Source organism: Pseudorasbora parva, chromosome 5 (genome assembly GCF_024679245.1).
Source record: "Pseudorasbora parva isolate DD20220531a chromosome 5, ASM2467924v1, whole genome shotgun sequence".
In the NCBI taxonomy this organism is placed as follows: Eukaryota; Metazoa; Chordata; class Actinopteri; order Cypriniformes; family Gobionidae; genus Pseudorasbora; species Pseudorasbora parva.
This window is the reverse complement of record NC_090176.1, coordinates 539104-566889: the sequence shown is the minus strand read 5'-3', so window position 1 is coordinate 566889 and position 27786 is coordinate 539104. Positions and strand designations below refer to the sequence as shown.

The window sequence follows — 27786 nt, the reverse complement described above, 5'->3', positions numbered from 1 at the left end:
ATCTGCATTAGTAGGCAACATTAGTCCAAAGTCTTGTGTACACATCTACTGTGTGTTTTTGGCCTTAGTTGAGTGTCTTCAATTGTTTTTTTGGTTTTGTTTTTTATTTAAAAAAACACAAATTAACGTTATTCTGTCAAAAATACAAGCATGTAAATAACATGTTGCTCTGATTGGTTTACTTTATTACTGACTGTTCATTTGGTTTAATACGTTTTTGCTGCGCTGTCAAAAGCAATTAATGTGTTCTTTACATAATAAACAGTAAGTTAGGTTATCTCCACCCTTTCTTGCTGCGACTCAAACCATAAAGTGAACAGTGAGTCGTGTGATCTGAACCGGTTCTAGAGTCTGACACTCACCACTGTCCCACTTTTCCAGATCTGCGGCTCTGGGCGGGTGTGTGTTGACTATGTGCATCTCGTCGTTGCAGATGAAGGAGTGCTGCTCGTGCTTCTGTGTGCCGAAGAGAGCGTCGAACAGATGGCTCGGCCCGATCCGGTTCCCGAACGCCTCCTCCACGTCCTTCAGCAGCTGCTCCACATCCTGACTCAGATTCAGCAGCATGTGACCCGCCTGACTCTGGCGGTCCGAGGCCAGCAGCTCCAAAGGCTCATGGAATGCATGCTCACTTTTCAAACTGTTGGCTTTGGGTCTCGGAGCCTGAGGGAGACACGGATGTGACACTGTACAGTGGCCAATCACACAAGCTGCAGCCTCAAAAGGAAGAGCAATCACACATCATACCTGATAGGCCAGGAGATAACAGAGAGCAGCAAAATCCAGCACAGCCCTCCACTGCTGCGCCCCATCCTGAGCCATCTTCAGCAGCAGAGTCCCAGCGTACAGGTACAGCTGAGCCCTCATCTCCGTGAAAACCTCCGACAGCTCGTCCAGTGTGTTCGTGGCCGTATTCTTCAGAGACTGCATCGCACGGTCCAAACTGCAGAAAAAACATGACATTATGACCAGTGAATAACACTGATGATCTCATCATCACGGCTCCTGTTAGTGGGTGGGGTATATTAGGCAGCAAGTGAACATTTAGTCCTCAGAGTTGATGTGTGTGAAGCAGGAGAAATGGGCAAGCGTAAGGATTTGAGCGAGTTTGGCCAGATTGTGACGGCTAGACGACTGGGTCAGAGCATCTCCAAAACTGCAGCTCTTGTGGGCTGTTCCCGGTCTGCAGTGGTCAGTATCTATCAAAAGTGCTCCAAGGAAGGACCAGTGGAGAACCGGCCACAGGGTCATGGGCGGCCAAGGCTCATTGATGCACGTGGGGAGCGAAGGCTGGCCCGTGGGGTCTGATCAAACAGACGAGCTACTGGAGCTCAAACTGCTCCAGAAGTTAATGCTGGTTCTGATAGAAAGCTGTCAGAATACACAGAGCAGCTCAGTTTGAGGCGTATGGAGCAATGGAAGAAGGTGGCCTGGTCTGAGGAATCACATGTTCTTCTACATCCCGTGGATGGCCGGGTGTGTGTGTGTGGCCTTAACCTGAGGAACACATGGCCCCAGATGCACTATGGGAAGAAGGCGAGCCGGCGGAGGCAGTGTGATGCTTTGGCCAATGTTCTGCTGGGACACCTTGGGTCCTCCATCCATGTGGATGTTCCTTTGACACGCTCCACCTACCTAAGCATTGCTGAGACCATGTTCAGCCTTTGATGGAAACGGTATTCTGGTGGCTGTGGCTCTTCCAGCAGAATAATGCTCCTGACACAAAGCACAAATGCTTCAGGAATGGTTTGAGGAGCACAACGACCAGTTTGAGGCGTCGACTCGGCCTCCAGATTCCCCAGATCTCAATCCAATCGAGCATCTGTGGGATGAGCTGAACAAACAAGACCAATCCCCCTCGCAACTTACAGGACTTGAAGATCTGCTGCTAACATCTGGTGTCAGATACCACAGCACACCTTCAGGCTTTTCTGAAGTAAATGTGACGTTATGTGACATTGTCAAGCTGTATTATTGACGTCATTGAAACACTGATTGATTGATCGTGAACAGATTCCTTCTGATGTTCACTCATGTTTATTTGCTGCTGTAACTAGTAGTAAAGAGGAAGAGATGATCATCTGTCAGCCCCATTAGAGACACACAAACACTCATTAAAGGGGTTGTTGGTGAAGCACTGGAGCGTGACTGATGTGCTTCATGTGTGCAGTGTTCCAGAGGCCGGACAGGCTTGTGTTGACGTACCTCCAGAGAGCTTCAGTGCTCTCCTCGCAGCCCTTCACCCTCAGGCTCAGTCTGACGCGGCTGCCGAGCGCCAGCAGAAGCTCTTTGTGAAACTTGCGGGACGCCTGCTCGTTCGACAGCACGCTCGGCTGGCGGAGATACTCCTGAAACACAGCAGATTGATCACACTCACACACAGTTATATCGCTTACATAAAAGGAGATGGAGAGGCACAGGACGATTACTGACCTGAAGGACGCTGACCAGGAGCTCGTACCACTCCAGACGGGTCCCTCAGAGCGGCAGTCTTCTCCACCTGCAGACAGTGCTTCACTGCCTCCTCATGCCGGCCCTCTGCACTGTACCAGACGCACCAGCCTCTCATTAATGTAGATGTCGCCGGGCCGCAGCTTGAGCTCCGACTGAAGCAGATCGTACAGCTGATTGGAGCCGATCTGTCCTTGTGTGCTCAGAAGCTTCTCCTGCAGAGAGAGAGAGAGAGAGAGGGAGAAGGGGAGAGAGGGAGAGAGGGAGGGAGAGAGAGAGAGAGGGGGAGAGGGGGAGAGGGGGAGAGAGAGAGAGAGAGAGAGAGAGAGGGGGAGAGGGGGAGAGAGAGGGTGGGGGGAGAGGGGGAGAGAGGGGGAGAGAGAGAGAGAGAGAGAGAGAGAAGAGAGAGAGAGAGAGAGAGAGAGAGAGAGAGAGAGAGAGAGAGAGAGAGAGAGAGAGAGAGAGAGAGAGAGAGAGAGAGAGAGAGAGAGAGAGAGAGAGAGAGAGAGAGAGATTAACTCGGAGGACAGGGTGTTTTTAGAGCAGGCTGATGGGATGTGGGCACTGACCTTCAGATTGAAAATGGTGGGATGTCTTGGCAGGAGCCTGGAGGCTTTCTCCACCCAGAACTCGGCCTGGTTGTCAGGCTCCGGTTTACCGCACAGCAGCTCCGCCACCTTCAGAACCAGGTCTGACTGAGCCGGATTCAGATCCACTGACCGCTGAGAGTCCAGAAACAAACATCAGCATTACAGAACTCATGCTTAAACTGATATTTGACTCGAGACAGGGTCACCAAAGAGGAGCATAACAGATGTTTAATGAGTATTTCTGACGAAACATCCAGTGATTATAACGAGCCGCTCATGTACAGATGGAGTTAACTGCATTCATTCCCTGTGGCGACGCTCCGAGATGCTGGAAACACCGGATCACCAGCCTTAGGGTTGGGTGATTTCTCCTACATTGGTACATGCGTTGGCAAAACATTGTAATGGACGAAGATTTCTTTTTGATGTGTTTTACTATATTTTTTCATATAGTATAGGGATATAGATATAGGGTTTTGACTTCCTGCTTAGCTGCTGTTTGGACGCTCTTGCTTATATTGCTGCAGTTGCAAGCTCTACCCCAGACACAAGTATTGCAAACACTAGTTTCCTACTGCCACCTATACATCTTGAAAACATATTACAAGTATCAATGAATGTGGATGAGGAATCCCCAAACGAGTGAACTTCATCGACAACTTTAATCTCTTCTGGAGTCAGACACAACTGTTTATATCAAATGGCCTCAACACAAACAAACTTGGTGCAGAAGTGCTAACGGAAAATAATTATTTTTCCGTTCATCATCTTTCAGCTCTGTGTCAACCCACTCAACCTGAATTGCGCACACACACACACACACACACACACACACACACACACACACACACACACACACACACACACACACACACACACACACACACACACACACACCTGTACACAGTATGGACGACCAACAGGACTTTATTTCAGCACCTGAATGGACATTCAGTTGACAAATACCCCAAGGACAATGATAAGACCACGCAGCCACAACAACCATTGCTCACGGGCACACTCCCAGCTGAGCCCTGCCCACAGAGCTCACCACAGACAGACTGTGATGGATTAGAACTGCTCCAAGATTCAGTGACACAGATCGAGGCACTGAACCATAACATCTCACCCTGGACTAGCGATGGCGAAAACAACATTTTCTTGACCGACCACCGAGCTTCATTAGCCAGTTGAAACCGGTTAACCGATTAGTTAAAATATGTTGCACTATTTGAAATAACAGCCGCGAGCCGCGCCTGCAATTTCGCAACTCTGTCAAATCTCTCTGCCCCTCTGCCTCCCGCTCTAACACACACACTGTCCCGGCGCCGTCGCCTCCCTTCCACTCACGTCATTTTTTTTAAAATCCCCTACAGCGCGAAAGAATCCCGCAAACACGGCGCAGAGGAGCTTGTTTGTAATCGGCAAACAAATGGCTCCTTAGTTTCGAAATGGTTTGGGTACAAGCTGATGGTGTTGAAAATAAAGGCATTTGTCCAGCGTTAGAAGCTCATTTGAAACATTGCCGCGGCTCATTTAAGAAAATGACAGATAATCATCTCAGAAAATATTACGGTTTGACGGTTTCACAGTATTAAAAAATCTTTATTGTTTTGCTCTGTTATTATTATAATCATCAGCTACAATGACCCATCAATAAATGAAAACACATTAAAAAATATATATAACATATGGTTAAATCAAACTTTTTTTATTAAAAAGGGGGGGGGGGGGGGGGAATACAAGAAATAAATAAGATCTGTTTTCATTTTTTTCTCCAAAACCGTGTGTAAGCAAAGACTCACGGAAAGATAATTGTACATGTCATTACAGCGATAAACTGCCATACCGGTATACCGTTGCAAACCTAGTCCCCGCTATGATAACAGTAACTTTATCAAATGTTTACAGAACAAGTGTGAACCCAGTGTGCCTGCCTCTTTCTCTATCTCTGTTCTGTTAGGTGATAGAAAGTCTAAGGCCCTGTCAGGCCGTATAGCAAACCCATCTAATCTGCTGCCTGTTACCTGTCAAACTACGATTACTTTGCGTGAAAAAAACAATACTGTTAAATTACCACTTTTAAAGATCTCTTCACTTAAAGGGTTAGTGCACCCAAAAACATGATTTATGCTATTAATGACTCCCCTAATGTCGTTTCACACCCATAAAACCTCCGCTTATCATCGGAACACAGTTTAAGATATTTTAATTTAGTCTTGAGAGCTTTCTGTTCCTTTAATGAAAGTGTATGCACACTACTACTGTCCATGTCCAGAAAGGAATAAAAACATCATCAAAGTAGTCCATATGAGACATCAGTGGGTTAATTAGAATCTCTAAAGCTCTTACGGGTGTGGAACGAATTTAGGGTGAGTCATTAATGACATCAATTTCGTTTTTTGGGTGAACTAACCCTTTAAACCTCTTCTGAAAAAGAGAATCTGGATAACTCCATACTGAGCAACTACAGACCATTCTCAAATCTCCCCTTCATTGGCAAGATCATTGAAAAAGTTGTTTTCAACAAATTCTTAAACTCAAACAGACACTTTGATAATTTTCAATCTGGTTTCCGACCGCATCCCAGCACAGAGACAGCGCTCATAAAGATTATAAATGATATTTGCTTAAAGCGGCGGTGAAATGCTGTTTCCTGCATACTGAGCTTTACACTGTTAAAGACTTGGATTCCCATCCTAAACATAGACAAAGTTTCAAACACTAAGTTGGACGTTTGATGGAGTATTTATACATCAGAAATACTCCTTCCGGTTTCTCACAAGTTTTGGAGAGTTTTTTCGAGTATGGGTCGGCTTGACGTTAATAGAGCGGAAGGTCCTTGTATGGGCCGTACGGGCCTCTTCTCCCGGTAGGGTGCGCGCGCGTGACTAGAGCGAGAGAGGAAACGCACGCCCATACACACTCTCAGCTGCAGATCCAGTCGTCCGTGAACACTTCTGTCGTTATAGTCCGCGCCGCGCTCCACTTTATTCCTATGGGTGACGTCGAGCGACTTCAACGCTTCAGCACAGCATTCTGGGAAGGCAGCGCTGCATTTGAACCGATTTGAACGCAGAAATGACGGGAAGCTTCACAACATCGCTTCAGTCGCGTCACAAAGTGGATCTCCACGGTCACTGCTGTCAGGACTTCACCAAATCATACCAAAGAAGTGTGTTTCTGACGGAGCGGTCCCAGCGATAAAGGTTCGGTCCTGCTTTGGAAGCAGCCGGTGAGTTAAACTGCTTCAGATGTCTGTGCTGTCGGCTATCGTCACGTGAGTAAACATCAGTAAACGACACGATCGCGTGCTTCGTCATTCAAATGCGCTAACGTTACTCCATTGCTGTTCTGTGTATAACGTTACACTAGTCTGACGTGCTAAACCATTTTGCTTGCTACTGCTAAGGTTTAGTCGCATACAATAGTCCATAAACCGAATCATGTCCTCATAAACTGCGAGTAAAGACACACAAATGTTGACACCCCCCCACCCCCCTCTTTAAGTGTATCCCCCAAAGTTCTGTCCATATATATCATTCTCATCTCCGTGCATCCCATAACTCAGTCTGACACGCACTCCCGCTAGCCTAGCTTAGCACAAAGACTGGAGGTATATGGCTTCAGCTAGCCTACTGCTCAATAAGTGACAAAATGACGCCAACATTTTCCTATTTACATGTTGCAATGTGTATAGTCACAGCGTGTACAAATAACAAGGTTACATGAGACACAGCTATCTTATAAACTTATACATACTGTGGACTATATTCTCAGAAGGCGCAGCACTGCTCCACTTCTGCGGAGTGCGGAGGGATTTGCTCGCAGCACATGAGAAGCCCCGCAGTGTTCCTTCCGTAAACAAAACCAGCGTGACTGTAGCTAGTGGCGAACGTGACTGTTGATCATGGCTGATTTTGAGGAATTGTCAGAGGATCTTTACTTGGCATCAAACCAAACCCTGGAACCATATCTTTTTGAGCCAGAATACACAGACGAGGAGTTACAAACTGTGGAAGCAAATAGACAAAACGCCGATCAGACTGAGGTTGAGGGGAGAATCAGAACGAACACAATATGTATGGAACTGTCTATATATTTGTCCTGTCTATATTATCCATGGGATGGCCGTATCCTTCAGCACACGTTTCATGTTTTTTTTCCGAAATAGTAATCCTCTGTGAAATGTTCAGAGCAAACCCGATAGCACTTGATGATGGCTAAAGTTATGTTTGGGTCTATGTCCAGAGCAAGTAGCCATCGATTCATCAGATCAGCGCTTTGGGTTGGACTTCTATGGAATATCATTGTATTGTCTGGTCTCCCCTGTTTATTGTTGCGGGCCTTCACAATACAGCGAACACCCATGATTGTAAACTATCTAGCAATTATTCCAACTCTGAGTGAACTCTCTGCTTCTCACCGCGGGGCTTCTCATGTGCTGCGAGCAAATCACTCCGCACTCCGCAGAAGTGGAGCAGTGCTGCGCCTTCTGAGAATATAGTCCACAGTATGTATATGTTTATAAGATAGCTGTGTCTCATGTAACCTTGTTATTTGTACACGCTGTGACTATACACATTGCAACATGTAAATAGGAAAATGTTGGCGTCATTTTGTCACTTTTTAAGCAGTATAGGCTAGCTGAAACCATATACCTCCAGTCTTTGTGCTAAGCTAGGCTAGCGGGAGTGCGTGTCAGACTGAGTTATGGGATGCACGGAGATGAGAATGATATATATGGACTTATCTAACTCTGGGGGATACACTTAATAAGCCAGTCCCAAAGTCCCAAAAAGTTGCCGTGTTCCTTTAAATGTAAAATTTTAAAACGTTAATAACCCCCCAAATCCCCCCCCCTCACCTCCACCGCCGCACATTGCTTTCGAATCTGTGGGAAACACTGAATATACATGTATCTAGTTTCTCAAAAAAGTATTGCAGATCATAACTTCTTACTTATTTTTAGGTTTTGCATTTGAATAAATATGTAGACATGATCAAGCACTAGATTTCTTTAAATGTGAAATTTTAAAGTTAATAACTTAAATCCTAATATTTTGAATGACACATAAGAACACAAGTGAATATTAATGAATGTAAGCTAATATAATTTAACCCAATAAAAGTTTAAAATAGTGCTAAAAAGCTAAACCTATTTTTCCTTATATGTACAGTAGGCGATATGCATATGATTTTATATGAAATCAAGAACGAAATCGATATTTATGCCAATCACCAACACCCTCCTGCCACCACAAATTGGTTTCTAATCTGTGGGAAACACTGAATATTGCTTTTATTACTAAAAAATAATAAATCTACCTCAGTTGTGGTGAATTGTTGACCTGTTAGGGAAGTGTGTGTCATGTATGAATAATAAAGGAGAGGTTAAACCCACAGTTAACTCTGTTTTCTACATCTTTCCTTCAGGAGCAGAAACATGCCTATAATCGACAGAAACACACTTCAGAGAGAAACACACTTCAGAGAAACATGCCTATAATCGACAGAAACACACTTCAGAGAGAAACACACTTCAGAGTGAAACACACTTCAGAGAGAAACATGCCTATAATCGACAGAAACACACTTCAGAGTGAAACACACTTCAGAGAAACATGCCTATAATCGACAGAAACACACTTCAGAGAAACATGCCTATAATCGACAGAAACACACTTCAGAGAAACATGCCTATAATCGACAAAAACACACTTCAGAGTGAAACACACTTCAGAGAAACATGCCTATAATCGAGAGAAACACACTTCAGAGAGAAACACACTTCAGAGAAACATGCCTATAATCGACAGAAACACACTTCAGAGAGAAACACGTCAGAGAGAAACATGCCTATAATCGACAGAAACACACTTCAGAGTGAAACACACTTCAGAGAAACATGCCTATAATCGACAGAAACACACTTCAGAGTGAAACACACTTCAGAGAAACATGCCTATAATCGACAGAAACACACTTCAGAGAGAAACATGCCTATAATCGACAGAAACACACTTCAGAGAAACACACTTCAGAGAGAAACATGCCTATAATCGACAGAAACACACTTCAGAGTGAAACACACTTCAGAGAAACATGCCTATAATCGACAGAAACACACTTCAGAGTGAAACACACTTCAGAGAAACATGCCTATAATCGACAGAAACACACTTCAGAGAAACACACTTCAGAGAGAAACATGCCTATAATCGACAGAAACACACTTCAGAGAGAAACATGCCTATAATCGACAGAAACACACTTCAGAGAAACACACTTCAGAGAGAAACACACTTCAGACAGAAACACACTTCAGAGAGAAACACACTTCAGAGAGAAACACACTTCAGAGAGAAACATGCCTATAATCGACAGAAACACACTTCAGAGAGAAACATGCCTATAATCGACAGAAACACACTTCAGAGAGAAACATGCCTATAATCGACAGAAACACACTTCAGAGAAACACACTTCAGAGAGAAACATGCCTATAATCGACAGAAACACACTTCAGAGTGAAACACACTTCAGAGAAACATGCCTATAATCGACAGAAACACACTTCAGAGTGAAACACACTTCAGAGAAACATGCCTATAATCGACAGAAACACACTTCAGAGAGAAACATGCCTATAATCGACAGAAACACACTTCAGAGAAACACACTTCAGAGAGAAACATGCCTATAATCGACAGAAACACACTTCAGAGTGAAACACACTTCAGAGAAACATGCCTATAATCGACAGAAACACACTTCAGAGTGAAACACACTTCAGAGAAACATGCCTATAATCGACAGAAACACACTTCAGAGAAACACACTTCAGAGAGAAACATGCCTATAATCGACAGAAACACACTTCAGAGAGAAACATGCCTATAATCGACAGAAACACACTTCAGAGAAACACACTTCAGAGAGAAACACACTTCAGACAGAAACACACTTCAGAGAGAAACACACTTCAGAGAGAAACACACTTCAGAGAGAAACATGCCTATAATCGACAGAAACACACTTCAGAGAAACACACTTCAGAGAGAAACACACTTCAGAGAGAAACACACTTCAGAGAGAAACACACTTCAGAGAGAAACACACTTCAGAGAGAAACACACTTCAGAGAGAAACACACTTCAGAGAGAAACATGCCTATAATCGACAGAAACACACTTCAGAGAAACACACTTCAGAGAGAAACATGCCTATAATCGACAGAAACACACTTCAGAGAAACACACTTCAGAGAGAAACATGCCTATAATCGACAGAAACACACTTCAGAGTGAAACACACTTCAGAGAGAAACATGCCTATAATCGACAGAAACACACTTCAGAGAGAAACACACTTCAGAGAGAAACATGCCTATAATCGACAGAAACACACTTCAGAGAAACACACTTCAGAGAGAAACATGCCTATAATCGACAGAAACACACTTCAGAGAGAAACACACTTCAGAGAGAAACACACTTCAGAGAGAAACATGCCTATAATCGACAGAAACACACTTCAGAGAAACACACTTCAGAGAGAAACATGCCTATAATCGACAGAAACACACTTCAGAGAGAAACACACTTCAGAGAGAAACACACTTCAGAGAGAAACATGCCTATAATCGACAGAAACACACTTCAGAGAAACACACTTCAGAGAGAAACATGCCTATAATCGACAGAAACACACTTCAGAGAAACACACTTCAGAGAAACACACTTCAGAGAGAAACACACTTCAGAGAGAAACATGCCTATAATCGACAGAAACACACTTCAGAGAAACACACTTCAGAGAGAAACACACTTCAGAGAGAAACACACTTCAGAGAGAAACATGCCTATAATCGACAGAAACACACTTCAGAGAAACACACTTCAGAGAGAAACATGCCTATAATCGACAGAAACACACTTCAGAGAGAAACACACTTCAGAGAGAAACATGCCTATAATCGACAGAAACACACTTCAGAGAGAAACATGCCTATAATCGACCGAAACACACTTCAGAGAGAAACATGCCTATAATCGACAGAAACACACTTCAGAGAAACATGCCTATAATCGACAGAAACACACTTCAGAGAGAAACACACTTCAGAGAGAAACATGCCTATAATCGACAGAAACACACTTCAGAGAGAAACATGCCTATAATCGACAGAAACACACTTCAGAGAGAAACATGCCTATAATCGACAGAAACACACTTCAGAGAAACATGCCTATAATCGACAGAAACACACTTCAGAGAGAAACACACTTCAGAGAGAAACATGCCTATAATCGACAGAAACACACTTCAGAGAGAAACATGCCTATAATCGACAGAAACACACTTCAGAGAGAAACATGCCTATAATCGAGAGAAACACACTTCAGAGAGAAACATGCCTATAATCGAGAGAAACACACTTCAGAGAGAAACATGCCTATAATCGACAGAAACACACTTCAGAGAGAAACATGCCTATAATCGACAGAAACACACTTCAGAGAGAAACATGCCTATAATCGACAGAAACACACTTCAGAGAGAAACAAACTTCAGAGAGAAACATGCCTATAATCGACAGAAACACACTTCAGAGAGAAACATGCCTATAATCGACAGAAACACACTTCAGAGTGAAACACACTTCAGAGAGAAACATGCCTATAATCGACAGAAACACACTTCAGAGAGAAACACACTTCAGAGAGAAACATGCCTATAATCGACAGAAACACACTTCAGAGAAACACACTTCAGAGAGAAACATGCCTATAATCGACAGAAACACACTTCACGAGTTCACACTTACAAATAATTCAGATAGAATAAATAGTATGCGTATTTGGCGTGCTGTCCGAGGAGAGGGCTCCAAGCTCGGTATTTGGCCCGAACCCAGAGTACTCCCCCCGTATCTCTGGTTAGGAAAGTTAACCAGGTGCGTGTGAGGTAGAAGGGGTGGTGGAGGGATGCTGCAAACTTTGTCAAGGAACATTGGTGAGTTGACTGGCTATTTATGTGATCCTCTACTTGAGCTGATTGGTAGACATGATGATTACTGATTGTTGACAGCTGGTTGGAATGACATCATGATTAGGTAGATCATTTGCACGTGCTTCTCCCGAACTTAGTTTTTTAAGAAACATCATTTCACGAGTTCACACTTACAAATAATTCAGATAGAATAAATAGTATGCGTATTTGGCGTGCTGTCCGAGGAGAGGGCTCCAAGCTCGGTATTTGGCCCGAACCCAGAGTACTCCCCCAAAAAATTGCTACTAGCATAGGACAGCAGCCAGTAAATGATGTTGATGCCCCCCAAAAGTTGCAGAGCATGAACTGGTGCTGTGCCGATCGAAGGGGGGTTAGTTACTGGATCGGGAGATCTTTGATCATTATTTTCTGAGGTTTTGGTGGTCGTGGTATCAGACGGGTGAAACTCGTTGGTAGTCAGCTGGGGGTGGTTGCTTGTAGGCGGGAGGAGATAGCAGTGCTGTGGCAGTGGAGACGAGCTGTTTCAGCATGCTTTCGAACGTATCCAATGGGCTGGCTGTACAGAGAATTAGGCTCCTGTAGGAGTTGAGAAGATGACACTGCTGTGGTGGTGGGACTAGTTTGGATGGAGGAACAGAACTCCTGCAGGAGTGAGGTTGGTGATACTGCTGGCAGTGGAGATGAGCCCTTTGAATCTGCTTTCCCAAACTATCCGAAGACCCAGTTGTACAGAAAATTAGGCTCTCTGTAAGGGAACGGTGAGACTGCTGAGACAGTGGAACGGGTTTTGGAAGGGCGTATCAGAGCTCCTGCGGGAGCGGAATTGACTGTAACTGCTGCAGCAAAGATACGAGACGTTTCAACTTGCTTTCCAACTATCCAAACGAACCATTTGTATGGACGATTGGGCTCCTGTGGGAAAGGAGATGGCGACATTGCTGTGGTATTGAAACGAGTTTCGGTGGAGTATCGGGCTTTGCGAGAGCGGAGTTGTCGATACTGCTGCAGCCGTGGGGACGAGCCGTTTTAACTTGTTTTTTGAAACCCCCGGGTTGGAAGTAGAACCTCGACTCCTGCGGAAATATGGAGAGATCACTGCTGCGGCAGTGCGAGCAAGTTGAATGGAAAAACGGAACTCTTGCGGGAGCTGAGGCGGTATCACTGCTGTGGTAGTGGAGGCTTTGGGTGGAGGAACTGGCTTCTGTTGGAGCGGAGGAGATGACACTGTTTGCAGTAAAAGTCGGTTGGAGAAACTGGGCTTCTGCTGGATCGAATGAGATAACACTGCTGCGGCAGTGAGAACCAGCTGGATGGAAAAGCTTAGCTTCTGTTTGAACGGAGGAGATACTGCTGCGGCAGTGAGAGCCAGCTGGATGGGGAATCCTGAGATTCTATTGGAGCGGAGGAGATAACACTGCTGCGGCAGTGACAGCCAGCTGGATGGAGAATACGGAGCTTTTGTTAGAGCGGAGGAGATAACGTTGCTGCGGCAGTGAGAACCAGCTGGATGGAAAGCTTAGCTTCTGTTAGAACTGAGGAGATACTGCTGCGGCCGTGAGAGCCAGCTGGATGGGGGAATACTGAGATTCTATTGGAGTGGAGGAGATAACACTGCTGCGGCAGTGACAGCTGGCTGGATGGAGAGTCCTGAGCTTCTGTTAGAGCGGAGGAGATAACACTGCTGCGGCAGTGAGAGCCCGCTGGATGGGGAATACGGAGCTTCTATTGGAGCGGAGGAGATAACCCTGCTGTGGCAGTGACAGCCAGCTGGATGGAGAATCCTGAGCTTCTGTTAGAGGGGAGGAGGTAACACTGCTGCGGCAGTGAGAGCCAGCTGGATGGAGAATCCTGAGTTTCTGTTTGAGCGGAGGAGATAACACTGCTGCGGCAGTGACAGCCAGCTGGATGGGGAATACTGAGCTTCTATTGGAGCGGAGGAGTTAACACTGCTGCGGCAGTGGGAGCCAGCTGGATGGAGAATCCTGAGCTTCTGTTTGAGCGGAGTTAACACTGCTGCGGCGGTGACAGCCAGCTGGATGGAGAATCCTGAACTTCTGTTAGAGCAGAGGAGATAGCGTTGCTGCGGCAGTGACAGCCAGCTGGATGGGGAATACTGAGCTTCTGTTAGAGCGGAGGAGATAACACTGCTGTGGCAGTGAGAGCCGGCTGGATGGAAAAACTGAGCTTCTGTTTGAGCAAAGGAGATAACACTGCTGCGGCAGTGGAAATTTGAGGTGGGTTCCTGCGGGAGTAACTGGAGAGATGCTGCTACGGCAGTGAATATTATTGATTCACTTAGTGAATTTGGTGATGTTGAAATGGAGCGGATGTGGTGGTCCTGTAGGATTGAGTGTATGGAAAAAAAGCTGAAGCTGAAACAATTTTAGCTGATGAGGGTCTGTTGGGCTTCTTTGATGTGGGAGCGATTGGAGCGGATGTAGCTCTTGAAAGCCTCTGACGACCAGCGACCAAGTTTTTGGATCTGGTGCTGGGAGAGACCTTTTTGAGCAGCTGTGGTTGCTGCACCTATGCGGAATGAATGGCTAGAAAAGTTGTCTGCTGAGATGCCGGATAGAATCAGTATAGACTTGAGGTGTTTTTGGAACCAGAAACGTGTGACAGGGCGGTTAGCATCGTCTGTGAAGAGTGGTTCAGAGAAAAGTTTAGTCAGCGAACTTCTGAAATGAAGGTAGGCTAAAAGGGATTGATACGGCTGGATTGGTGATGGAAGGTTGAAAATGTAAATGGAATGCCCTTTTTTCATTTGGTCCGTCTTGCTTTGTTTGATGAAGTAAGAGATTGTTTCGTTATCTAGCACTGCTAGGTCTGAAATTGTAGGATGAAGCTTTGGGTTGAAGGTGGATGTGATGGTAATTTCTGAGCTTCTGAGAAAACCGAAGAAAGCCAATATGAACATTGCATCCAGAGTGCGGGCAGTATTGGTGTAGTGGTATCCTCGGCGGAGGGTGGAGATACATTTGGTAAGTATATCTAGAGTTATTGGTTGTCTGGCGTCTGGGTGGGTGGGTTGAGTCTTTTGGATGCCTTTGATGAGCATGGATGTTTGTGAATTGGATATTTCTGGAGAGGGCAGACCAAACGCAAGTTTGTGAAAAAATTGAATTCCGCTTAGATAACCCTTGATGGAGCTGACTTGGAGGTTCTTGGTGCTGTTGAGATAAGATATGAATGAAGTGATGGTAAGCGAAGAATAATCTGGAAAATTCAGCTTGTATATGGAGTGAAAAGACTTGAAACACTTCCATGCAGTTAGGTAGGATTGAAGGGTTCTGGGGGAAACAGCTTGAAGGATGGAATTGAGAGAAGCGTCAATGAGGGGTCTCAATGGGTGGTTTATGGGAATATTAGCTCTCAATACTTTGGTACTGGGGTTGGGAATGGGAATGGGTCCGCCTCTGGCGCCAACAGCCTGAATTTCTGTGAGGATCTGTGCTCTAATGTTGCTGGCGACAGGGGGCAGTTCCAAGGCTGTAGAATTCGGCGGGAAGGGCATCTGTGTTGCAGAAAACAGGGTGAATGGAGCACTAGTTTGGGAAAAAGAGTTAGGCGGATAGAAAACCAGGGGCCGAAAACCGCTTGCGGAGGCAACCTCTCGTTTCAGTCGGTCCCCGACAAAGAAGGAATGGGAAAAAGGGGAAAGAGGAAAGCTAAGGAGGACAAAAAGCTGCTGGGCCTGCACCGCTAGCGGAGGCAGCCTCGCGCTAGAGTTTGATGGTGGGGCTGCAGGCCAAGGGAAGGGGTTAGAAAAAGTGACAGGAAAAGGCTGTGATACAAAGCTTGAGCTGCTGGCGGAAGCGTACTTACGCTTAAAGGATTGCCTGGGGCAGGGGAAACTGGTATTGTAACCTGGGGCGCAATGCTGGAAAACACCCACGGTCTCTGGCTCGGCGGAGCAGAGAGATGAGTTGGGCTGGGTGGCGGCGACGATGGCAGCGGTGGCTGGAACTGGGGCGCGGCCCGGGCTAGCTGAGGGCCTGCTGCAGTGGCCTGGTGCTCGAGGAAGAACCAATTCTGTGGGAGAAGGGGTCTTTTGAGAGCGTGAGTTCGGATCCTTATGTTTCCTTGATCTGTTTATAGTTTTGGAAGGTGGAGTGGATTTTGGAGATGGAGAAGCTGCTTGAACGTACAGGTTGTATAATTTGGCTTTATTAATTCTTCTGGAAAAATTATCCTCGACACTGATTAGCACTTGTCTTAACCCTAGTACGGTCCATTTCTCTATTGCTGGAATCGTAGGTTGTACTGAGGAGTAGGAGGAAGCTGGAGATGGTGGATGTCTTGAAGGTGGAGGCGATGGCAAGCCTCTGCGTCTCGGTGTACGGGATGTGGCTCGGCTGGGCCGACGGCCACGCTGTGTTGCTGGAGATTCAGTCACGGTGTCTTGTTGGGTTGTGGTGCTCCTTGCAGCTGTGGAATGCTGTAGAGGATCTTCGTCAAATGGATAAATTTCATTCTCAAACATTGCAATGGGTAGGACCAATTTTCTTCAGCTCCTGCGGAAGCATAAAGAACAACACTGTTTTGGCAGTGGAGAAACGGTTAGCCAGAGAAACCGAGCTCCTGTGGGAGCAGAGGGAACTGCACTGCTTGCAGCAGTGGAGAAACGGTTAGCCAGAAAAACTGAGCTCCTGTGGGAGTAGTGGAAAAACGGTTAGCCAGATAAACTGAGCTCCTGTGGGAGCAGAGGGAACAGCACTGCTACAGCAGTGGAGAAGAGATTAGCCCGAAAAACTGAGCTCCTGTGGGAGCAGAAGGAAGCACACTGTTATGGACACTGGAGGAATTAGCCAGAGAAACTGAGCTCCTGTGGGAGCAAAAGGAAACACACTGTTATGGATACTGGCGAAATTAGCCAGAGAAACTGGGCTCCTGTGGGAGCAGAAAGAACAGCACTGCTGTGGCACAGGAGAAAAATAGCCGGAGAAACTGAGCTCCTGCGGGAGCAGAGATAACAGCGCTGCTGTGGCGCGGAGGAGAAAAAGATTAGCCAGAAAACTGAGCTCCTGTGGGAGCAGAGAGAATAGCACTGTTATGGCAGAGGAGAAATTAGCCAGAGAAACTGAGCTCCTATGGGAGAAGATGGAACATCACTGCTTCTGTGGTGGAGAAAAAGTTAGATGGAACAAAATGGAAAAGCATGTTTGTAAAACCATAATGGGACTCTTATTTTGAAAGAGACCCATTTGGGTCCAACTCTTATTAAATTTAGCATACAACATTACAATATAATCACAATAAAGAAAACAGTCCTGGTTCATAAGAACTTGGCGCCATACATTGATTGTAAATGCTCTGAAACTGTAATATTCTGAACGCAACACGGCGCCACATTCAAAAGTTTAATCACAATTAGGAAGATGTGATGTATGTTTCTGTCTCCAAAATATAAGATGGCTTAAATAATCATTATGCTGTATTGTCAACATTTAAGTTACTTAGCCTCACGATACATTCATTCGCTTTGCGAGCGAGTAAATTTATTGTTTATCACCACAGCAATTGCACTTTGTGTGTGACAAGTTTCTGTCTGTTGTACATAGAGGCAGCAAGATCACAACAAAGCTTGATGCGTGCCGGAACTATGTTATTTAAGATACATTTCTATTTCTTGGGACAGGAGCTGTTGTAGCTGTCCTGCTGCAAGTCTGTGCAGTGTGCACTCTTTACAGTGTCTGAGCGCTGCTCAAACAATTGACTCCTCATTGATTGAATTGTGGCAAAGACCACATTACACTTTGGAAAAAACAGGAATTCTTTTACCGTGATGTTGAGGAGCCATTGGTTTGAAAGAATGCTGATGAAAATCGGCCAAAAGGGGCTTTAGGTAGCTTAGGAATTTGTAAGGAAAGTTTTTTAGCATTGTAGCATAGCTTCAAGCAGCGTGTGGAGCCATGTTGACAGCGTGGGTAGAAAAAGTGACCTGCCAGAATGCTGCAAACTTTGTCAAGGAACATTGGTGAGTTGACTGGCTATTTATGTGATCCTCTACTTGAGCTGATTGGTAGACATGATGATTACTGATTGTTGACAGCTGGTTGGAATGACATCATGATTAGGTAGATCATTTGCACGTGCTTCTCCCGAACTTAGTTTTTTAAGAAACATCATTTCAGAGAGAAACACACTTCAGAGAGAAACATGCCTATAATCGACAGAAACACACTTCAGAGAAACACACTTCAGAGAGAAACACACTTCAGACAGAAACACACTTCAGAGAGAAACATGCCTATAATCGACAGAAACACACTTCAGAGAAACACACTTCAGAGAGAAACACACTTCAGAGAGAAACACACTTCAGAGAGAAACATGCCTATAATCGACAGAAACACACTTCAGAGAAACACACTTCAGAGAGAAACATGCCTATAATCGACAGAAACACACTTCAGAGAGAAACACACTTCAGAGAGAAACATGCCTATAATCGACAGAAACACACTTCAGAGAGAAACATGCCTATAATCGACAGAAACACACTTCAGAGAGAAACATGCCTATAATCGACAGAAACACACTTCAGAGAGAAACATGCCTATAATCGACAGAAACACACTTCAGAGAGAAACATGCCTATAATCGAGAGAAACACACTTCAGAGAGAAACATGCCTATAATCGACAGAAACACACTTCAGAGAGAAACATGCCTATAATCGACAGAAACACACTTCAGAGAGAAACATGCCTATAATCGACAGAAACACACTTCAGAGAGAAACACACTTCAGAGAGAAACATGCCTATAATCGACAGAAACACACTTCAGAGAGAAACATGCCTATAATCGACAGAAACACACTTCAGAGTGAAACACACTTCAGAGAGAAACATGCCTATAATCGACAGAAACACACTTCAGAGAGAAACATGCCTATAATCGAGAGAAACACACTTCAGAGAGAAACACACTTCAGAGAGAAACACACTTCAGAGAGAAACACACTTCAGAGAGAAACATGCCTATAATCGACAGAAACACACTTCAGAGAGAAACACACTTCAGAGAGAAACACACTTCAGAGAGAAACACACTTCAGAGAGAAACATGCCTATAATCGAGAGAAACACACTTCAGAGAGAAACACACTTCAGAGAGAAACACACTTCAGAGAGAAACACACTTCAGAGAGAAACACACTTCAGAGAGAAACACACTTCAGAGAGAAACATGCCTATAATCGACAGAAACACACTTCAGAGAGAAACACACTTCAGAGAGAAACACACTTCAGAGAAACACACTTCAGAGAGAAACACACTTCAGAGAGAAACACACTTCAGAGAGAAACACACTTCAGAGAGAAACATGCCTATAATCGACAGAAACACACTTCAGAGAAACACACTTCAGAGAGAAACATGCCTATAATCGACAGAAACACACTTCAGAGAGAAACATGCCTATAATCGACAGAAACACACTTCAGAGAGAAACATGCCTATAATCGACAGAAACACACTTCAGAGAAACATGCCTATAATCGACAGAAACACACTTCAGAGAGAAACATGCCTATAATCGAGAGAAACACACTTCAGAGAGAAACACACTTCAGAGAGAAACACACTTCAGAGAGAAACACACTTCAGAGAGAAACATGCCTATAATCGACAGAAACACACTTCAGAGAGAAACACACTTCAGAGAGAAACACACTTCAGAGAGAAACATGCCTATAATCGACAGAAACACACTTCAGAGTGAAACACACTTCAGAGAGAAACATGCCTATAATCGACAGAAACACACTTCAGAGAGAAACACACTTCAGAGAGAAACATGCCTATAATCGACAGAAACACACTTCAGAGAGAAACATGCCTATAATCGACAGAAACACACTTCAGAGAGAAACATGCCTATAATCGACAGAAACACACTTCAGAGAAACACACTTCAGAGAGAAACACACTTCAGACAGAAACACACTTCAGAGAGAAACATGCCTATAATCGACAGAAACACACTTCAGAGAGAAACATGCCTATAATCGACAGAAACACACTTCAGAGAGAAACACGTCAGAGAGAAACATGCCTATAATCGACAGAAACACACTTCAGAGAGAAACATGCCTATAATCGACAGAAACACACTTCAGAGAGAAACACACTTCAGAGAGAAACACACTTCAGAGAGAAACATGCCTATAATCGAGAGAAACACACTTCAGAGAGAAACATGCCTATAATCGAGAGAAACACACTTCAGAGAGAAACACACTTCAGAGAGAAACATGCCTATAATCGACAGAAACACACTTCAGAGAGAAACACACTTCAGAGAGAAACACACTTCAGAGAGAAACACACTTCAGAGAGAAACCAGACATTAGTCAACCCACACAGAGCAAAGGAATTAGCCTACCGTATAGCAAGGTCATATTCTTTAGCCTCATAGTATAGTTTGGCAATCAGGAAGCCTTTCACTGCCTTCTGCAAGACACAAAACAGGCCCGGTATTATCCTTACCGTGAACAAGTACCGTTAAGCGTGTGTGTGTGTGTGTGTGTGTGTGTGTGTGTGTGTGCAGAGCCGGCCCGTTATATGCAGTATAGGTAAATGCTAAGGGCGCAATCTTGCTAGGGGGCGCCAAAGAGGCCAAGGGATAATTTATTTTTATTTTTTTTAAATGTAAAAAAAATTACAAACATAACCAAACTGCTGATATCTTTAGCAAACTAAACTTCGAAATAGTATTAATAATTTGTATTATATAAAAATCCAAAATAAGGGCATTACTACCCCCCCCCCCCCCCCAATTGATTGACACCTGGCTGAAGGATGGAGCGAGGTGAGACCCACCCAGGCCCCGTGACCCCTGTGCCGATTTGTTTACTTTTGATGGCTTGTGCTGGATGAAGTGGCGACATGTCAAAACGACCTCATAAGTTATCTGGTGTGCAAGGAAGAAAAAAAAGAAAAGAAGAGGAGGAAAAACGCGACCAAGCTAGAGGGAAGACTGTGTGAAGAAAACACTGAATTAATTAACTGTGCGTGACGTGTACACTAAGCTAAGACACGTTAAACATCACTTTACAGATGAATATCTAGCCTACATAAAAAATAACTCCAAATGAAGAGAGTTTTTGCTTAAAATAAGCAAAATAATCTGCCTGTGGGGTCAGTAAAATAATCTTAAAACAACATTATTTTACCCCACTGGCAGTTATTTTTACCCAAAACAAGAAAATATTTTTTACTTGTCTAGTAAATGTTTCTTAATGTAAGAATTTTTAGATATTTAGACTAGAAACAATATGAAAATACTAAGTAAGAAGAGCATTTGTTGCAGTGTTGAAAAACATGCACATGGCTTGAAAAGCAGCATTAAGGCCAACAACGTTGTCGTTTTTTATGCTATGCCAATTGGTTTGAAATGTCTCTGTAATTATTCAGAGGCACATTAAACGCAGTTAGCAAAGGCCTAATAATTTAATTATTTTATTTTTATTTTGTTTAAGGTAAATTATAATTTTGTTATTTAGTGATTTAGATTTGTTTGGTTCAGTGTTTGAATTTTTACCAAAAATACTGCATTTTGAATATTTAAACTGAATTTTTTTTATCTTTTGTTTTATAAAAGTGTTGTTGTTGTTGTTGTTTTTGACCAAAAGTGCTGCACTTTTATATACACTATTTAAACATGTGACTTTGAAACCCTTTTACAAAATAAATGAAAACGTCAATGGAAAAATAATTTAGGCTCATGTTTTCTCATAAAGCAACTTTGGGTATCTAGAAAAGTGCTATAGAAGTGTTATTGGTTTTAAATTATTTTGTCTAAATATTTGGTGATATAAATCGCAATATAAGGGGGCGCCAAAAAAAATCTTGCCTAGGGCGCCAATGAGGCTAGGGCCGGCACTGTGTGTGTGTGTGTGTGTGTGTGTGTGTGTGTGTGTGTGTGTGTGTGTGTGTGTGTGTGTGTGTGTGTGTCTAAAGCTGGGCATACACTGTGCGATTTCTATGGGTTTTCAGCAAGGTTACCTTCTCACACTGTACGAGTAGATGGCATGCGATGTAAAGCCAAAGCTCACGACTGATGTGCTCTCACTGTGCGGTCCGACCGTCGAGCGCGTCTTGACTGCTCACACTGTACGGGTGAAACATGCGCAATAAACCCCCGTGGCGACGATAGACCATGGTGTATTATAGAGAGGTAAATGCATCAGCTATTGATATCTAGAGGCTTTAGAATTTATGTGTAAAATTATTATTATTAGAGTAGGCCTACTTTTATTATTAAATTGATATTACATTAATTTCCCCCCTCCCCCCAACAATAATGCATAATCGACACACTGCATAATAAAATAATAGATAGATTACTCCTCACTATTTAAAAACATTTAGCCCGATTAAACAAGTAATTAAAGGTCTAATTATATGATTATAATGTCAGAACACTGCAATATTAATGTCCGTCTCAATGAAAAGTAAGAGCAGATTTATCTAAGCACAACTTGTTTAACACAAAATGGGCCTACTTCTCTTCTATTTTTTTTTCCACAATATGGACCAAAATAGAAATATTAAGAAAATAAAAAAGAAATAAAATAAGACAATAAGCTACGTTATCAGTATGTTGAATTACATTCATCTCTCGTTGTCTGAGAATATGCGCCGAAAGCTTGTCAGATTTTACTTTCCCTTTCTGTAGTGAATAATGGACTGGGTTTGAGATGCGTTTAAACTTTCTTTCCTGTAGCTCAATGTCTTTCCTGTAGCTCAATGAGTAGAGCATGGCGCTAGCAACGCCAAGGTCATGGGTTCGATTCCCAGGGAAAGCAAGACTTGACAAAAATGTAAAATGTGTACCTTGAATACAATGTAAGTCGCTTTGGATAAAAGCGTCTGCCAAATGCATAAATGTAAATGTAAATGTAAACTGCGCATCGCGTGATATCCGCTGACTCGCGTTCATGAAGAAAAACAACACATTGCAACATGACATTGTGTCAAGATGGAGAAAGTTAAATATTAATTAATATTAAAAAAATAAAGTGAAAGTAAAACAAGTAAATTAATGATCAACTAGCTAAATGAATAAGATGCATATTCAACACAAACTGGAGGCACAACAGTTTACTTAATTTCTGCCATTTGATATCTGCCTACATAATTAAAGATCTCCCTCTTTTCGTTTTCTTCCTTAATGCTTTTAAAAATGAAATGGTTGAACTTCTGCTTTGGCGCAGGCGCAGTGAGGGGAAATAGGTCATCAGTTCGTGGCTTTGCTTCAGCTGTGCGATAACCTCACGAGGGGCGAGCAGAATTACTGACACGCCAGAAGTTCATCCGACCATCCGATTCCCGATCGGGAGAGGTTTGTCGCCTCTCGTTTCCCCCTGTACACTGCACGAACACCTCACGACAAACGACGCACGATAAACCTGAAAATCGGTCCGACCCAAAAAAGAGTCGCACGAGTCAGAATTCGGCTCGGAATCGGACGAAAATCGCACAGTGTATGCCCGGCTTAAGGAGAGCTGGTGTGAGTGACAGCCGCGAAGCGCGCGCTCCCGGTGTGTGTAACTTATGTCAGGCCTCTGTGTGTGAGTGTGTGTGTTCTTACCTTCTCCTTCTGGTTGGGCGACCCGCTGTAAACCGAGGAGATGTACTGCTCCACGTCCGCTTTACTGCGCCTCATGGCCGCTGGCACACACACACTCACACACACTCCGGCGCGGGTAAAGCAGGGTTGCCAACTTTTAAGTTCAGGTTGGAGTGAGATTTTTTGGGGGCCGGGGTGGGGGGGGGGGGGGGGGGGGGGGTGTTAATGCTTTTGATCTTGATTCAGTATCAGTTTATATCTAGTATATATACTGTACATAATAATATGTTTGTTTTGGCACTAGTTTAAACATTTCTTTCGGTCAAATGATATGTGCCATTCCTTAATATTCACTTGTGACTGCTTATATAAGTATCATTATTCATTAAAAAGATTAGGATGCAAGTTATTTAAGTTTTGAAAATTCACATTTAAAGAAATCTAGTGTTTGATCATCATATCTAAATATTTATTAGAATGCAAAGACTGCAATATATTTTTGAGCAACTAGATTAGATACATGTATATTTATTAAAGAGCCATAAGGCACCTAATGGCATTACAAATAAACATTAATATTTTTTAGCCACAAAATGACTCTAATTTGCCTCTTTGAATTGGAATTCTCTATTTTAATATTAATTACTACACTAGTTGTAATATAAATTTTAGAAGAAATACAAATATTAGAAGAAAAATATTTTAAGTGGTCATTTATTGAAAATAATTGTTGCACAAATAGTATTTAGTACCAAAAGATCTCCTTAAAATATTCAATAAATATAATTTAATGAGTATGAGTGTGACCTATTAGTAAGGAATACCTGAGGGCTAAATACAAGAATAACATTAATGTTAACAATGTTGAATCTCTATCACTCTCCATAATAAAACGATCCTGTAAATATGGCTGACTTAATAATCAATAAACACTAACACTATGCTGTACTGTTTACCAAAACTTGCAGCAAACATCTATATGGTGAAACTGTTGTGTATCCGCTTAAGCCATTTTAATGCATTGGCAGAGCGCTAGAAGTATTGAGTGCTCATGGGCCACGTGACCAGCGCGCACCGCAGGGAGACGAGAGCCTGCAACTCCGCTTTTCAACGCCTCTGGCTTTAACATTATGCCACATTAGCGCCAAAACGCTATTTATTGTTTGAATTTCATTAAAACACATTAAAAAAAAATTAAAGCTTATAGCTTTGTTTAATATCAAAAGCAGGTTTGGCAATTTGGCGTGAGATTGAGATGAGCGGAGTGAGAGCGTGAGACAGAGCCTGAAAGCGTGAGAATCACGCCAGATGCGTGAGAGTTGGCAACCCTGGGTAAAGTGTGTATGGCCGTTTCTCTATACCAAGTACGCGAACTTGTGACTTGTGTCCTTGGTAGTTCAAACTTGCCAAGTTCGCCTCGGGACAACGCACTCCAGAGGACGGGAGGAATCGTCATTAATCTCTTGTGAATCGTCATCAGTCGCTGGTCAAGTCCTGTTATGGCAAGCCGTTTTAGCATTAAATACACCTTCGCATACTAGTCATAAATCAGTTTTGACTAGTCATAATTCCAGTTCCAGATATCTCCTCTGCAATTTTGACTAGTCGTTATTGCAATTAAGATATCTACAATGTGATTGTGACTAGTCATAATATGGATTGAAGATATCTACAATGTTAATTTGACTAGTCATAATATACATTCAAGATATCTATAATGCTATTTTGACTAGTCACATTCTTCCATTGACTTCCATTGGAAAATATTTCCAGATATCTTCAAATGAGTTTTGACTAGTAGAAATTGTAATTAAAGATATCTATAATTGATTTAATACTAGGCATAATTCTAATTAGAGATATCTCAAATTACAATTGCACTAGTCATAATTAAATTAGAGATATCTCTAACTGAATTATTACTAGTAAAAATTATAATTAGAGATATCTCTAACTGGTTTTTGACTAGTCATAATCACATTTAAGATATCTTTAATTCATCAAATTTAAAGATATCTAAAATACATTTGTAGATATCTGCAAATAATTTATTACTAGTCAAATTATAATTAGAGATATCTTGAATTGGATTTTTGTCTAGGCAAAACTTAATAAGAGATATCTTGAATTGGAATTCTTCCTAGTCGAAACTCATTTAAAGATATCTGCAATTTAATTATAGATATCTCTGTCTGATTTTTGACTAGAACGATCTTTCTTTGGAGATATCTGCAATTAGCTTTGTGACTAGGAAGAATATAAATGTAGATATCTGGAATTAACATTTTGACTAGTCAAAACTCCTTTATAGATATCTTAAACATGCATGCAAATATGCCTTAGCTAAGCCACACCTTAAACATTTTATTAACCAATCCTACCGTGGAAACCGTTGTCATCTGCCATTTTGTTTAAGAATTGTAAAATAAAAGTCCTGCGTCTTTGGTCATTTTAAGCTTATTTATATAGAAGTATGAAAATAAAAAATGTACCTGGGACATGTGTAAAAGTGACATATAATATGCTGAGAAGATCAAGAAGGTTGTTGTCTAATTCTAGGCTATATATTAAAGTAATAAACAAGGTTGAGATGTGCATGCTGTGGATTAAATTGTGTTAGTTTTTATTCCCAAACGAACACATTTAAAGCTAAGCATTTGGCCTTATTTCTGGTGCAACATTACATATGTTATAATTTTAAAATAACTTTTCAATGCACTGGCGCTCATCACTCAACACAGCAGAATATCACATCGCAGATCTTTTGCTATAATACAACACACCACTCCCACCTTGTGGATTATTACCTTTATGACACGAGTACACAACGCAATGTACTAATCAATGTAATCAGTAGCTACATCATGTCAATGTTATTTAAACATTTATTAACCTGTAATCTTTTTTTAAATCATTCTTAAATGTTTTTGACTGGGTCTGCTGGAGACATTTAATCATATGCATCCAAATGTTGTCACTCGTCGATTATTGGTGGAAAATGTCCTCACGTCACAACCCTACACAACAGCGCAGATTTGACTAGGAGCAGGTACAATTCAGATATCTTAAAATAGAGTTGTGACTAGTCGAAACTGAATTAGAGATATCTCTAATTACCTTTGCGTATGTGTGACGCGTCTATTGAAGATATCTCTAACCTCATTACAGATATCTTTAATAGAGTTTTGACTAGTCAAAATGTGTTTAGAGATATCTCGAATCAGATTTCTTACTAGTGCAATTATAATTGCAGATATCTCTAATTGTTATTTTGACTAGTCGAATTATAATTATCACTAGTCAAAATACAATTGTTACTATCTTTAAATATATTTATAGATAGTCAGACAAAGGTTTAAATGTTAAAATGGCTTGTTCCAATTTAAAGTTCACATCTAGCCGAGTACAGGTATAATCCCCGGGTGTGTCCTCGATCCGCCCCTTTTATCGTGGAGAGGTGACTGGACTTCAGACAGAACGGTATTCCAGAAATACTAAAGTTAATGTGTCACAAAATGTAAGACTTTTTCAGGCGAGAATGTAGTTGTTTAAAGTTCACATCTGTGGTTTATTTATAAAGAGAGCGCCTTTTGGCCATTTGGTCTGGCGTTTTCGGAGTTGTGAGATCCATTCGGTCAGCGGGTGCTCAGCGCTCGTTAACCCGCCGTGAGCAGTCTTTTCTCGGCCAGACCTTCTGACGTCTGCCGCTGGCTCTGATGTCTCTGGTGGTTAAACATGAGATATGCATTTGTCTTGTGTAGATCTAACAGGCGATCTTTGGTCTCAGTAATCTATAATGAGTTCCCTGACAGATCGTTTTGGCTGATGGCAGAGTCAAGTGTTTTGTTTGGGGTTTTTTTGTGTGGCTATTACCGTTGTAGATAGCACTTGACTGGATTGTTCACTTTATTTCTTGTAGATTATAGCTTCTTATACCTTTTACTTATAGGCTACTCTTAGATCATTAATCACACATAAACTGACATTTAACAGAAAGAGACTGGGCTGTGTTTTATGTCATATTTCATTTTATTAGAGTGAAAATCATGCACACTTGTCTGAAACACGTATTAATAATAATAATAATAATAATAATATTATTTAATGTAAACGAAAAGAGGCAGGATTTTTTATATTTTGTTTTGTTAGA

General features: G+C 42.5%; 2 protein-coding genes across 3 annotated transcripts in view; both read right to left on the bottom strand.

The window, feature by feature from the left end:
* LOC137074906 (E3 SUMO-protein ligase RanBP2-like) overlaps nucleotides 1–3158 on the bottom strand; it is an 85158-nt gene extending 82000 nt beyond the window's left edge. For both annotated transcript variants that reach the window (XM_067442978.1, XM_067442979.1), the window contains exons 1-5: nucleotides 3021–3158; nucleotides 2434–2666; nucleotides 2206–2348; nucleotides 748–943; nucleotides 363–663 (exon numbers count right to left, since the gene is read on the bottom strand). In XM_067442978.1, coding sequence (XP_067299079.1) covers nucleotides 363–663; nucleotides 748–930 — 484 coding nt within the window. In that variant the 5' untranslated portion in view covers nucleotides 931–943; nucleotides 2206–2348; nucleotides 2434–2666; nucleotides 3021–3158. The remainder of the gene's footprint in view (nucleotides 1–362; nucleotides 664–747; nucleotides 944–2205; nucleotides 2349–2433; nucleotides 2667–3020) is intronic.
* An 11261-nt stretch (nucleotides 3159–14419) lies between these two features.
* On the bottom strand, nucleotides 14420–16536 carry LOC137075791 (uncharacterized). Its single transcript, XM_067444746.1, has one exon. It carries the CDS (start codon nucleotides 16534–16536, stop codon nucleotides 14437–14439), a length of 2100 nt encoding a protein of 699 aa, XP_067300847.1. The 3' UTR covers nucleotides 14420–14436.
* Nucleotides 16537–27786: the final 11250 nt, after the last annotated feature.

Bases quoted from the DNA above. Each gene is read 5' to 3' on its own strand.
- LOC137075791 (XM_067444746.1), bottom strand. From the start codon at position 16,536: ATGTTTGAGAATGAAATTTATCCATTTGACGAAGATCCTCTACAGCAT.